The sequence below is a fragment of the Poecilia reticulata genome, linkage group LG12, assembly GCF_000633615.1.
Source record: "Poecilia reticulata strain Guanapo linkage group LG12, Guppy_female_1.0+MT, whole genome shotgun sequence".
Taxonomy (NCBI): Eukaryota; Metazoa; Chordata; class Actinopteri; order Cyprinodontiformes; family Poeciliidae; genus Poecilia; species Poecilia reticulata.
This window is the reverse complement of record NC_024342.1, coordinates 4,933,123-4,947,011: the sequence shown is the minus strand read 5'-3', so window position 1 is coordinate 4,947,011 and position 13,889 is coordinate 4,933,123. Positions and strand designations below refer to the sequence as shown.

Here is a 13,889-nt window from a genome sequence, read left to right as displayed (position 1 = left end):
GGAGAGAGGAAGAGGAAGAGCAGGAACAAACGAGCAGGCTTGTTGCAATTCAGGCAGCCTTGCGGGACTATCATTACCATACATCAGGACAACGAATGAGGCTTTCAGCAAAGCGGTAATAAGAATTTGATAAATCATGAGCCGGGAATTAACTAGACGTCAAAACAATGAGAGCGCCCTGATAGATGCGGAGAGGATGATGGCATCAATTAGTCAGGGTGGAGGAGACGAGAGGAGAAGGGGAGTCGATACAGGAACAGGTGAGGTGGGGTTACGGAAACGGCCAGCAGGGGAGCTGCTTGAAACAGAGGATGGACATAGGAGTAGAAGAAGAAAGAAACAAGTTAGAAGTTGAGAAAAGGCTAATTAAACCGGTCTACATGTGTAAAATCAACAGGCTCCTTGTTTCTATCTGTTCTTTAAATAAATGGTACAGACAGCAGAAAACCATAATGGCTCCAGTATTAAGTTTATACAATCATTACGGGGGTGAATTAGTGACTTTGAAGGGAACCGAATCTTCTGGATCCATTCATGTCAAATGATCCCCTTTTTAAAAATGTACGTTTCTCTAAGAACAAGCCATTTTATTTTTAATCTAGTTTTATTTTATCTTTTCTTTTTGGGGGGTAGTTGCAAAAAAAAGTTGAATCGTATGCTGTATGTTTCTTTTACATACTGTATATATTTGAATAAAATTTGAAAATGTTTAATCCCGCAATAGAAATATAAAGCATATCTCCATTGCAATGCTTAGTAAAGTTGCCCATGGTTTCTTTTCTAACTTGCTGCGGCACCTTGCTGTACTGCAGTCCTGGTACTAGCATTTATGCTAACGGGAAATGTAAATTCATTTTTGCTTGCTCTATTTATTTCTATCCTCTCTGACAATGCCACAGGTAGGAATGTTTTTGCCTCCATCTCTGCTGTTTCTGTACAGGAATGTATGTTTGCTACACAACTGCTAGCTTGGCTAAAATGCTACACAGTCTGGAAAAGTATCATTAAACAAACAAGGTGTATGGAAAATATTAGTATTTCAAGACTTTACTCTCTGTCCTTGTTTTATTGTTGTGGGGCTTCCTCCTGTCCTGTCACTTCTAGTTTTATTACTTTAGATTTTACCGACCACATGATGGAGAAAGTTGAGTCTGGAAAAGTTTATATTTTTTTACAGAAAAAAAAAAAAAACATGATGGAACCAACTAAGAAGTTTTTTTGTTTTTTTTTTTTTTTACAACTGGTGCAATTTTGACTGACAAGTTTTTCATTAACATTTAAACAGACTGCCCGTCTGAGTCGTACCTCCCTTCCCTCGCTGCTCTGGCCTCCTCCACTCTGAGGGTGAGGGATGTGACAGGAGGATGTTTATTTAATGAGAGCAGTCTGGAGGGGGGTAATGAAACCTACCCTTACACCATTAACAACAGGGCTTATCAGCTCCGGGGACACACGTCAGCATGCTGCGGGCTTTTGTTCCTTGGCTCGAAGGCTGCGCACCGACCCCGAAGGGCAGATTAAGGATCCTCGGAGTACCGCCAACTACCGCGCTGAGAAATTACAAAAAACTCGCCGCCAATCCGTGCCTCTATCAGCTTTCACTTTGCTCTTTAGAAAATGACACGAAAGAAGGAAGCAGGTTGGGTAGCCAGGCAGGCGTCCCTACTGGCACATGTAAGGAATCTGGATTGTGCGTGTGTGTTGGGAGTGTGCGAGCTGGCTGGTCGGTTTGTTACCTGACCACATAGACACCATCAATCTCCCTTTATGTCTGGGGTAATTGATGCTGATGGATGAACTCCTCTTTGTCTAACACAAGCGCAGACAGGCCGGGCGAGCTTCCACGCGCGCGGGATGTCCGTGCACACGTGTGGCAACATCCAAAAGGAACAATTAAGACGTCTTTCTAGTCTATCCATGCACGTTCCCTGCCCTCGCTCAAACCGAAGCTTCGCACCACCACCTTTTTCTTCTCCACCGAACCCCCCAACGTTCTCTGAAAGACTCATTTTCTGAGCATTACGCCAAAGCAAAGCTGCTGATGGCCACACAAAAGCCATGTAAATGAGCTGTGAGAGGGGCCATCAGTCATAATGCCAGATGCGCTCGCCCTTTATTATTTATGGCCATAATTGGCCCATGTTTCCTCAGGCAATGACTGTGCCCTGATGGATCTGATGATGACTCCGCTCAGCCCGACCATTAGGAAGCAGTCTGAAGGCAGGCAGGCAGGAAGGGAGAGGGGATGCGGGTGGAGGGGTGGGTATCATTAAACAAGAAAGGCCATGTTAAATGATGCGGCGCAGCAGCTGAGCAGCACAAAATGAGATCCATCGAAACAGGATGTGAAGATTACGAAAGCTGCACTTTGCTGATTCAACCTGTTTCTGCGAGTTCAAGACGGAGATTTTTCCAGATGTCAACTTTTTGCTCATTTACTGAGATTCAACAAATCTGAGTTTTACGGACATTTCCATCGACTTGAGGATGTCACAGTTTGGGAGCAATGAGATTGAAGATAATTTGCTTTGAGGCACCATAGACCACACTGTTGCTTTGCAGCAAGAAGGTCCAGGGTTTGAATCCCAGTCTGGGTTCCAGAGTCAGCACACAGTTTCAGCTATTACTAGTGAGCTGAAATCAAGAAATATTTGTTTTATTTTTGCAAAACATTTCTGTTAGGGGTGGGAATTTCTTGTATTATTTATCATTTATAAAGATAAATGTATTGTTGTCACGTTAAATTCCAATCAATGATGTTTAAAATCTCCCAAAACTGTCTGTAATGTCGGGATTTTTATTTTTTGCTATTTTCTCCACAGCTTGTTCAACAAGAGTATCGATAAATATCAATAAATTGGAAAATATGATAAAGTACAGTAACTGTGTGCGGCTTAGTGATACAAATCACACTTTTTTTTGACTGGTGTCATAAAGACGCGTATTACAAAATGGGAATGTTTTTCCAAGAGTGGGAAAAAGGTGGGGATAAGGTTGCTGTTTCGTTCAGTCAGTCATACGGTTATGTAGAAAAGTAATATTACATCGTTCTTATTGCCACGGTTATTGTTATCACAATAGTACCAGAAATTATCCTGATAAGTCCACATAAGCCCCCATACACAGAAGTCCAATTTTACAGAAACCTCAGCTGATGGCCAAGTAAACTGGAGTCTGTGGCGGTCCTAGCAGAGCTTGTGCCCATGTCAAGTCCCTCCTTCAGCCGCACCCCAACCAATTACAATCCAAGCAATTATCTTTTATTTCCAGTAGAAGACGGGTAACCTAGTTTTACAATACTCAGCAGAAGGAAAAGTACAAGGAAAACTTACTCCGCTGCACATGTATATGAGTGGTAGGGAACTTGTTCAGGGCACAACTGAACTGACATATAAGATATACTATTTTCTAATTTTTGAGTGTCCCCTCCCTTTCTCACGCTGCCCTGGGCAACTGCCCAGATCAAAACCCGTCACTGACTGGATTCATAAACCAAAGACCTCTGTTTGGCCTTCCACAAGTTCATCTGTCACTGAATTCTGGTTTGACCCTCCCAGGAAGAGTGAATGCCAGTTCCACGAAGATATCAAGATCCGGCACCATCAGCTTTGGATCTGGATGGTTGACTCAAGGACTGACAGATGCAGCTCGGATGTCCTTGAGCGGCCGCTCGTGGACGGACTGACGGAGACGTCTCTGTCTGGTTAATGACCTCCAGCGCGCGCAGGCTTGAGTGGAGTTTGTTTCCCAGACGGTGGAAATGTTTTCACGTCACAACGTGTTGTCAGCCATCAGGAATGTGTTGAGGAGTCCAGGCTGTTGGCAGGTATTCCACGTGTTGGCAGGTCTGCTTCCCTCTTGTCTTGTACATGACGTGTTGTTGTTGCAGGTGTAAAATATTTCAAACACGAGACTCCCGACAGGTTTGGAGAATGCTGGAGTGTATACAACTGATGATCGGCGTTTCCCCTACCGGTTTGTTTTTCCGGATATGCAAAGCTTTTTTTTTTGTTTTGTTTTCAGTGATGGCGTGCAGTGGGTTCTGACCTCTGAGTCACCTGATGAGAGCAATGAGGATGCTGTACCTAGACGTGAGAATAGATTTGTATCAAGCATCCTGTCGCCATTCCAGGCTGGGGGAGAGAAAAAAGGTTCCACCGCTAATGTTTAGACTGCTAAAATGGATAACTATTTGCATTTTTTTAAGACTACATTTTAGTTTTTGTAACTCATTCTGCCCAACTCTGCCTCCTCCTCTCTCTCTCAGGCATTTGCCAGCACATCTTTCAGTCGGTGAAGGGCTTGTCAGTGCCAGAATGTGCACGCTTTTCCTTCCAGGAGAGGATTGATGCGTCTTCCATCGCTGTGACTGACAGGCTACACAAACAGCTAAGCGATCTGTCTGGGATCCGGGCTCCCCTGCGCAGGCAGAGGCTGCACTAACTCTGATGTCCTGGGGGCCTTGAGCTGGCCCTGTGTCTGTGTGTGTGTATGTGTTTTTTTAATTTTTTTTATTCAACGCCCACATCCCTCGTGTAAAGACTCGGTAGTGAGTGAGCTGCTATTCTGAGCTGTGCATCTAATGTGCTGTTTTGTGGCTCATGGTAATAACTTGTAATCTTAATTAATTCATGAACATTTGGGCACATTTTGGAAACGTGTGATGTTTTCAGTGATGCATCACACCGTCTGGCTGCTTTACGATGTCCAGAAGGGAGGTAGGGGAGGCGAGGGAATCCAGTTTCAGCCAATTTACAATATATTGAAGCAAACTTATAAGAGTAATTTTATTCTGTAGTTACTCATTTCCAAATGTTGATGAAACATGATCGTTTATTTGGTCTACTCTCTCTGCCTCTGCTATGGTTCAGCTGTTAGCCATCAGTTGTTGGAGGCGCAGCCGTCTGCTGCCATCTGCTGGTAAAAAACTGTCACTTCACCCAAATCACTGTTCAAAACGTCTTAGTCCAAAACAGGGATTATTATCCTAAAGGCCAATGAAAAGAGATCATTACATAATTGTAATTTATGCAAATAAATATGACAAAGTATATACCTATAGCAGAAATATATTTTGTATTTTCAGAATAAAACACGTGTTACATTTCAAAAGGCAAAAACTAAGTGTTTTAAGACTTATCGCCAAGAAATGGTCTTCCTCTGGTCCTTGTTTTACCAGTTTAATTTAGAACTAATTTTTTTATGCTTAAACATATTTTACATATTGCAAAAAGTTGTTTGTAATTATACACACATATATGTATTCATTTGAAAATATTTTGTGACTTTTTTTTGTCTATTTGAACGTCATTTCTGAAGGGTTTGTTTTTTATACATAATTTGTGCAGATATAAAATCTGGATTTTGTCTAATAAAGGACATTTTATTTCACTGTGTATAAATATGAAGCTAATCTGATTTTTTTACACTTCTTTATTAACCCAATTTATGTTTTACTTGATATATTTTATGTTAATGAATATTTATTCAGCACTTTGTCATTTTTGCTGATTTTTTGTTAAATCAAACATGTTTTTGCAGATACATATAATAAAAATAAAACTTTGCAGATAAACATTTAATATCAAATCAAACTGCATTAAAATGTTTTTTAGATTAATAAATGCATTATTGTGTTATAAAGTACAAAATTAAGCAAACTTTCAAAATTTTAAATCCTTACTAGCCTATGTAATTGTGCTGTTTCTATGCTAACCATGAAACACCTTTACTTCTTGTTGCTAGTAAAAGTATGCTGCGTTTGTGAAAGAAGGAATTCTGAACTCTGGATAAAGCAGTGAAACCAGGAACCATAACCTGCTTGGCAGTTTATTCTCCATACTTTGCATATATTAATACTAGGAAACAGATTTATGCGGAGGTCACACATTCTTGTTCTCAATGTGCGATTGCTATAGTAACAGTGGAAGGAACATGGCAGCTGTTATACAACCACCTAAAGAACATCGACACTCTTTGGGACTTTGGCCTGAGAGCCGTCCGACTTTCTGCGAGCTTTTTTCTCCGCTCCGCCCGCTTTCTCCTGGCATTCCGATTGGCCGCTCTGCTGGTGGCCGAATTCAAAGCTGATCCTGAGCTCTCCCATCCGACAGCGAGGCAGAACGTTGGGGATCCACTCAATCACGAAGGGGCTGGACTCCTTCTGGTCCCCAGAACTCGGTCCTGCCGGGGAACAAAACAAGCGAAGTAGAAAAAACAATAAAAAAAAAAAAACCTAGCAGAGCCACAACTTTTTTTTCTGTCAGGGGTTTTAAAATAAAATGTAAGATCATTTTAAAAAAGGGAAACTGACGTACCGACTTTGAGGAAAGTGCGGTGCTCCATCGGTCGTATGGTCGGCGGACGCTCCGTTCTGTAAACGTCTAATGACTCTGGCTCAGGCGGCAGCTCAGGGAGATGAAAGCGAGAGTAGGAGCCATCCAGATTCTTTACAAAACTCTGAGTGACCTCCAGTGGCAGCTGGTGGACCAAGTATTTGATCACAAAACCAACAGACACGTTGCACGTTATTGTTCACAATCAGAAATTTCATCCATGCACACAACGCTGGTCGGCAAAAATACCATCCCTTTACATGACATCCAGTAGAACAATTCTGTTAGCAAAATGAAACATGGAGATGCAAGGATTATTAATTTATCCCTGTGCGCCACAAGAAAAGGGAAAAATAACGCAGGAAAACCACTGAAGAAAAACTCAAAACCACTCCAGCTCCGTTTTCTCGCTCCCTGTGTCGGCTACGCTACACCCGTTGCCAGAGCAACTGATTGACAAAGCTTACATTCAAGGGAATCAGGACTCAACTCCAAAAAGAGTCAAACATTACCCACATAAAGAACAGAACATTCAGTCGTTACAATATTATGTTCTCAGGTTTGATTTCTGTTTTGTGATTATTATTAATAGCAAAAATATTGTGATGACCTGATTAGCTAATTAAAAAACCTGCTATGCTGATGATTTGTCAGAGAGCTGCTGTGTGGGTCGCCGTTTTTTTCTAACTGAACTAATCGAATTCTGCAGCACATCTACGTTAAGGTTGTCATAGTCAAGCTAGCATAACTGATTTACTTTCTTCTCCTTCCCTATTTTTTTTTATGAAAACTTTTTTACTGACCTTGAATATAGTTGTCATAGAGTTGATAATTAGTAGCAAAGCACCGCGTTCCTTTTTCTTTCATATATCACAAGTACATTTAGGATTTAGCGCATTATATTGACAGCATGACACCTAAAACCAGGGAGCTGGGGGAGGGATCCTGCACTTTTTATGTCACATTGCAATGTGACTCTAGGCTGGTCAAAATCAGCTCCAACACTTTGCCGTAAGGATGGATTTTGAGATCTGATTTTGTTATTCAAGCCATAAAAACTCAACCTATGATCACGCTCCAAGCAAAATATTTGCAATAACATAATATACGCATTATCTGTTCCAGAAAGAGTTTATCTCCTTCCTGAGCCTCAGGATTTTACCTCCGCAGTGTCAAAAATGTGTTTGACGTGCAGCAGATTGGTGAAGTGCCAGGTGTACTTGGAGAAGGAGCCCAGAGGAAGTCCGTCGTTCTTCACAAACGCTGACAGGAACAGAAGAAATGTGTTCACAGAAGTTGAGCTTTTGAAAAGTATTGTGGACATTTTTCTTCAAACACTGACCTGTTGTGAGGTTGGGCAGTCTTCTCTTCTTAGATCCCAGCGACAGACGCTGCTGGAGAGCGTTGAAGAACTCCTGGGGGATGTGGTAGACCAACGGCTGGGGTTTCCCTGACAACAAGAAACAAAATTAAGGTTTAAGTGATAGCTAAAGTTTTGAAAAAGTATAAGTTTTCCCTTTGTTTACTCCAAATAGATCATATATATAAATAAATTCTAGGCAGTAAAAATCCAACTTTCAGAATAAAATATTTCTCTGTTGTAAGAAAAATAGCTTAAATTGCCCATTAACTGCTTGCTTGCACTGCCCTCTAATGGACAAAAGAGTGAATTACGTTGGACTAAACCAGCAACATAAATGTAAAGGAGAATCAAGTCAACAGTTGTTTTCATGCAATTTTGACATTAGTGCCATTCATTATTGTTGATCATGTTTATTTTTTGTTAATTTTCAAAGCCTCAATGATTAGTGAGATTTTATATGACTGATCAGTACTGAGACAACATTGTGACAAAGAAGGAAAATTGCACGTTTTGAACAGAGCTGAAGAAATGCAGCTGATCTGAGGGTCTGAAATCAAATTTGGTGCAGGCAATTGGCTTCAGAAGTCAGCTGACTAGTAAATCCAGCTGAAGTGTTACTTGTTAGAGAACATTAGGGACCAAGCAGCACTGTGAAGGTTATACATGTATCTCAACATAACATAGACCACAATGTTCAGACTATCAAAGTAAAAAGCATGAAATATTTTTATTATACTTCACAATGATGCACTTCTTTCTGTTGGTCAATCACACAAACTCTGATAAATCGATTTCAAACTTAACTAAACTCAAGGGATACGAATACACAGCCCTCCACCTAGTGGTGTGGGCTTAAAGTTTTATCACAATATTTTCTGGTGCTAATGTGACAACAATAAAAGTGACAATACAAATTTTTTATTACTTATTTTTAGATAACTGTATGGTTTTGACTTTATGACATAGCCCAACAAATATAAATTCTGCTCTTGAAAAATTTGTAGTGTGCTTCTTCAGGACAACAGTCACAGAAAGAAGTTTGATTTGTATCACTACAGTAACTGGATTTAATAATATTTTCAATTTTACTGATATTTATTGATAATCCCAACGAAACACAGTGGAGAAAATAGTAAAACTATTTACCATCTTAAATAGGTATCTATCTTGACAATGATAACTCAAAATTCTTATCACGATAAATGAGAAGCGATACGATACGACAACTAGCTCCAACGTCCAATGCCTTGCTAAATATGAAAGAACTTTAATGCTAAGGTTACCGTCAAACTGGTAATGCATCGTCTGATGGATCCTCTCGGTCACGCTTGCGAGCCACTGCTGGAAGCCCATCGTCACCGAGAGCTCGTCCACCACCTGAGCGCTGCCTGAGGAGAACCCACACAGTTCACTGAAAACGTTTCGTCAGCTTCCGGCTGAACGTCACATATGGAACACAGTCTCTCCGGATTAGCGGAGAGAATTAAAGAGATGAACAGCAAAGAGTAAGACGAAGACAGGCAGCAAAAAAAAAAAAAAAGGCTCAGAGGTGAGACAGGCAGCACCTGCAGCCTTCAGCCCTCCAGCGGTTTTCCTCTGACCGGCTTTCCTCAGAGCGGAGGCCGGGGCGCCTTCTTTCCCCGCCGCTGGGCGGAGCGTCGCAGTGACGGAGGTAAGGAAAACAGGTTGGGAAGAGAAGGAATACAGAAAAAGAAGGCAGCACAGTGGGAAGGTTCAGACTGATGTTAATAAGGGAGAGCGAAGGGTTTTGTGCGAGATCAGGAAGTGTTCTGAACGGCTACCAGAGGTGGGCTCATCCAAACGCTGCTTCTTCACTTTGTGGTGGGAGTTGTTGGGTTCGGCCTGCTGCAGGGGTTTTTCACCGGCAGCGTTCTGCTGCACGACTGAGGAGAAAACACAAAACACGTTGAAAATCAGCTGTCATTTTATCTCTGGCTCTTTAGAAATCTTTAAATTACAACAGCAACTATGCCTTTCGCAATAATTAATTAATCGAATAATAAGTTGAACTGAGGTCAATATTTTCCATTCTGGTGAATAAAATGTTTTGAAGGGAAATTTTGCTTAAAGATGTCATATCCCATTTAATTTATGGTTTTGGTAGTTTCCATTTTGATAGTTTTTTTTTCTTTTTTGTTATTTAAAATCTTCCAGTTCCAGTGTTAAATATTCCTTACAAAATCAAAGTTTATCCATCTTTGAGAGAGCAAACTTCCATTATTATGCCATTATCAATACATTACTTGAAAATGGTCTCAAAAACACAATATTATCGTGTATCGCAATACTTTCTGGGACAAAACATATGTTTTAAGTTGTGTGTTATTTTTATTTCCTTTTTGTTTATTGCTTTTGGTTGCCATGTTTTATTCTGGATATTTAAAATGTCTTCCGGTGCCAATGTGGGATGTTTTGTACAAAAGTAAACCTTTTTAGTTTTTGAGAGGGCAAATTTGCATTATTATGCCATCATCCACGTTTTACTTGAAAATCGTCTCAAATCGACAATGTTATTGTTTATCGCAATCATTTCTGGGGGAATTTATCATCAGCAAAAGTTGTCATAGTGACGGTATTAATCGCAATTAATCAGCTCTGACTTAAAACACTTAGATTATTGATATGATGCTCATCAGATCTACACCAAATATGGATTTTTACATTTGTACATCTTTGATCATTTTATTCTGTTAGTAAAAGTATAAAATGAGGTTTTTGAGTAATTTATGATATGATTATGACTGAGAAAGGACCAGTTTTGAACCCCACACAGGTCTGTAGAAAACTCTAAGAAGGTTCCCATGCCACAAATCCAGCAGGCCCTGTTTATTTGTTCGGAGCATCTAAATGTGGGCTCTGCAAGTTTGAGATGTGGCAATTCAAAGATGTAACATTTTACATAAATTAGTGAAGGATCCTATTTATTCTGTCGAATTTTAGGTAACCTCACCTGAAGAATAGTTGACGAAAGCCGCAAACTCTGCCGCCAGCTTCTCGTTGCTTGAGAAGGCGCACACGCAGGCGTAGAAGTGAAGGCAGGGCTCGGAAGCGCCCGGGAGAGAGCATGCTCCATCCGCGCCATGTTTCATCCTTCCTGCGCTGAGCTGGCAGCTACAGTGAAACACGCTCCTGTTGTTGTTCTGCGTTTCCATCTGAGCCACGGTCAGGTGTAGCAGGCCCAGAGGATGCTGCGAGTCCGTGTGGCACTTCACCACCAGGGTGTCTTTAGAAACCCGCTGCACCAGAGGCCCGGGGGACTCGGTGGCCAGCCGCCACAGCTCCTCCCTGGCCTGGATGGAAGCCTGTAAGGCCTCCAGGACGGAGCTCTTGAAGGTGAGCGGCGTAGCGCGGCTCCGGCAGTCTATGGCCTGCTTGATGTGGACGCAAAGGCTGTCGGAGGACGGCTCCGTCGACGCCGAGTCTGGCTCGCGCTTGCTTGACCTCTCGCCCTGCCTGCACGAGGGCAGGAAGCAGCGGCCCAGGTTGATGCGCGTGAGCAAGGTGGCTCCATCCCCGGTAGCTATGGCCGTGTCTGTGGGAACCAGCTCCACGAAGCCCCACTGCGTGGTTCCTCTACATCTGTGGCACACCGAAAACACCTGCGCACCTCCGCCTCCTGCTTCCTGCTCCTTCCCAAAACTCTCCTCCTCGCTGTCGGTTATCACTCTCACCACCTCCACCGCGGCTTTCTTGCCGCTTTTACAGCCCGCCGAGGCATCTCTGAGGGTCACGCCGCAGGCTTTGTTCTTGCAGCTGAGCCCTCGGGTGCCGTTGTAGACCCCGCATTGAGGGCACTTGCGGATGCCCCGCAGGGTTGCCCTACCCAGGTTGGAGAGAAAGGCGGGAGTTGTGGCCGTGGACCTCCTGCTTTCTCGCTGCTTTGCAGCTAAGCTGGACTGGGTGGCGGGAGTTTGAGGGGAGGCCGATGAGGAGGACACGATGACTTCACTGTCCATTTCAGGGGTTTAGAATAAAGATTTCAGCTAAACAAGCTTTGAAAAAGAGAGAGAGAGAGAAAAAAACTTTCAGGTTGAGAAATTAATTAAATAGGACTTTAATGTTATATATGCCGGTTCCACTTTAAAGCTACAAACCAAACTACAAGTGACCAGACACAACTTTTCCACTTCCGATACATACTAATATTGCAGCTTTGAGTCATGGTCAATACTGATATTGAGCCAATACGATATCAGGACATATCATGAGCACATTTATTACTTATTTTGTAGTATAGAATGTTACAAAAGGCTTGATCTAGTGATAATATGCAGGGAACAATACTCAACAATTGCTATGACAACTGCCCAATTTATTGTTAACCAATGGGTCTGGGTGTGGAAGATGAGCACTGCTGAATAGAAATGCTGGAGCAGAGTGCATCTATCAGCATCCTCAGATCAGAGATTTTAGATGCAGCTTGTTATAATCCAATACTGATTTTTTTGGTTGGAATTGGACCAATTTCCGATATCAATATCAGATAAGGACCTCCTCTAAACCAAACATTTCTTTAAAATCAAACCCACCTTAGCTAGTTTGTCAGCTCAACAACAAAATGTCCATCCAATGTCATCCATTTTGAAAGCTCGATCTGAAGAAAAGCAACCAAGAACGATTATGGTCTTCTTTGTCAAACTTACCTTTTATCGTAGTTTGGTGTCATCAAGGTGGAGAATAAAAAGTTTAACCTCTTGCATCTCAAGAGCTTTAGAATCTATATAAAAATGAAACAAAAATTTCTCCTCTGCCATAGTATTCACCAATTCAAGTTAATTCCAGAACCTCTTGTGATGTCATCAAGCATCACAGAGAAAAGTTTTCATCTGAACTGTGCTTTTTAAAAACTTAGTACCATCAACAAATCATTAAATAGTGACACATAATTCATTGTCCAGTTGCGTTTTTTCTGGGGCACTGAGTTAGTGGGGGGTAAAAACCCATACACCACTGCATACCATCTTTAATACTAAACTTGTAATAAAAGAACACTGCCTCATTGATCTTACATCAGTTCAAATGTTTCTTAGTGCTTCAAATATAACAAGCATGTGTATAATTGCTACACAGAACCTTTTGTAACCATACAGTCTATCTAGCCTATTTCTCTATGAATATTTTAAAAACAAATGCTCGAACTACCTCTCATCCGCCTCTGTTTGGTCAAATTCTGCTTCACTCTGGCCTCCTAAATCGTCTCGACCGTCGCCATTCCTCCTTACATCCAGATACCCGCATTGCGCCTGTAACGGACCTCCCCATTGGCTGGTGAATATCACGTGTCGAACAGACAGGGGACGTGCGCTTCGGAAGCGAGGAATCACGGTATATGTAGTTGATTTAAACCATGAGCAGAATAAACGAGCTCCTGGAGGTTTTGTTACGCGCTTTTCTTTTGAGCAATATCCTGTTTTTGTTTTTATGTCACGTCCATAGACGGTTTTCAACATTCTTCATGAGTCGTCACATATAAAGACGACAAAATGCTGAAACCTACCTGCAGTATGAAAATGGTAGCCGAAAACATTCAACTTTTAGCCAACCTAATCACATTATCACCGTTTTATATTTGTAATATCGTCAATGACTACTAAAGTATTTTAAAATGAGCTGGTCCAATATTTAATAAGACATTATCTGTATTAAAAATTCAAATTATTCTGCCCATGCAAGCACCCCTGACAAAATAGGGTATTAACCTGGTTGTAGAATTTTTTTGGACACAAGATTGAAAAGCTTATTCTAGTCACTTATTAAAATTAAGCCAAATTGGGGAGGGAAAAAAAATCAGCTCAGACCATCACACCCCCACCTCCATGCTCGACAGCTGATTTCAGATGTTTGTGACGATATGCTGTTTCAGCATATTGTCAGGCTAATGCTATTGATTAACTGATCACTAGCTACAATAATCAAGTCCTTAAAAGTATGTTTTTTACTTTGCCAACAAAAAAGGAGAATTAATTTTTTTAGCAAGGACCTTAGTAACCAGTGGTTACTGTTTATCTACGGCCACATTTCTAAACTCTTAATGCCACAAATCTAAAGGATGAAACAATGACTGCTGGAAAACATTTGAGGCATCCCAGCAAACTCATAAGGCCAGACAGTGAAGCAGTCAGGAAAATTACAAAACCCAAGAGCTCCATCTCAGACACCATAGGTCTCAC

General features: G+C 41.5%; 1 protein-coding gene across 1 annotated transcript; it reads right to left on the bottom strand.

Moving 5' to 3' along the window:
* Positions 1–5,808: 5,808 nt before the first annotated feature.
* On the bottom strand, positions 5,809–12,991 carry lg12h2orf42 (linkage group 12 C2orf42 homolog). The gene is made up of 10 exons (XM_017307696.1): positions 12,862–12,991; positions 12,249–12,313; positions 10,670–11,711; positions 9,501–9,602; positions 9,264–9,344; positions 8,982–9,086; positions 7,678–7,785; positions 7,498–7,598; positions 6,318–6,480; positions 5,809–6,183 (listed from the first exon to the last, which is right to left on the bottom strand). Exons 3-10 carry the CDS (start codon positions 11,673–11,675, stop codon positions 5,957–5,959), a joined length of 1,893 nt encoding a protein of 630 aa, XP_017163185.1. The 5' UTR covers positions 11,676–11,711; positions 12,249–12,313; positions 12,862–12,991; the 3' UTR covers positions 5,809–5,956.
* Positions 12,992–13,889: the final 898 nt, after the last annotated feature.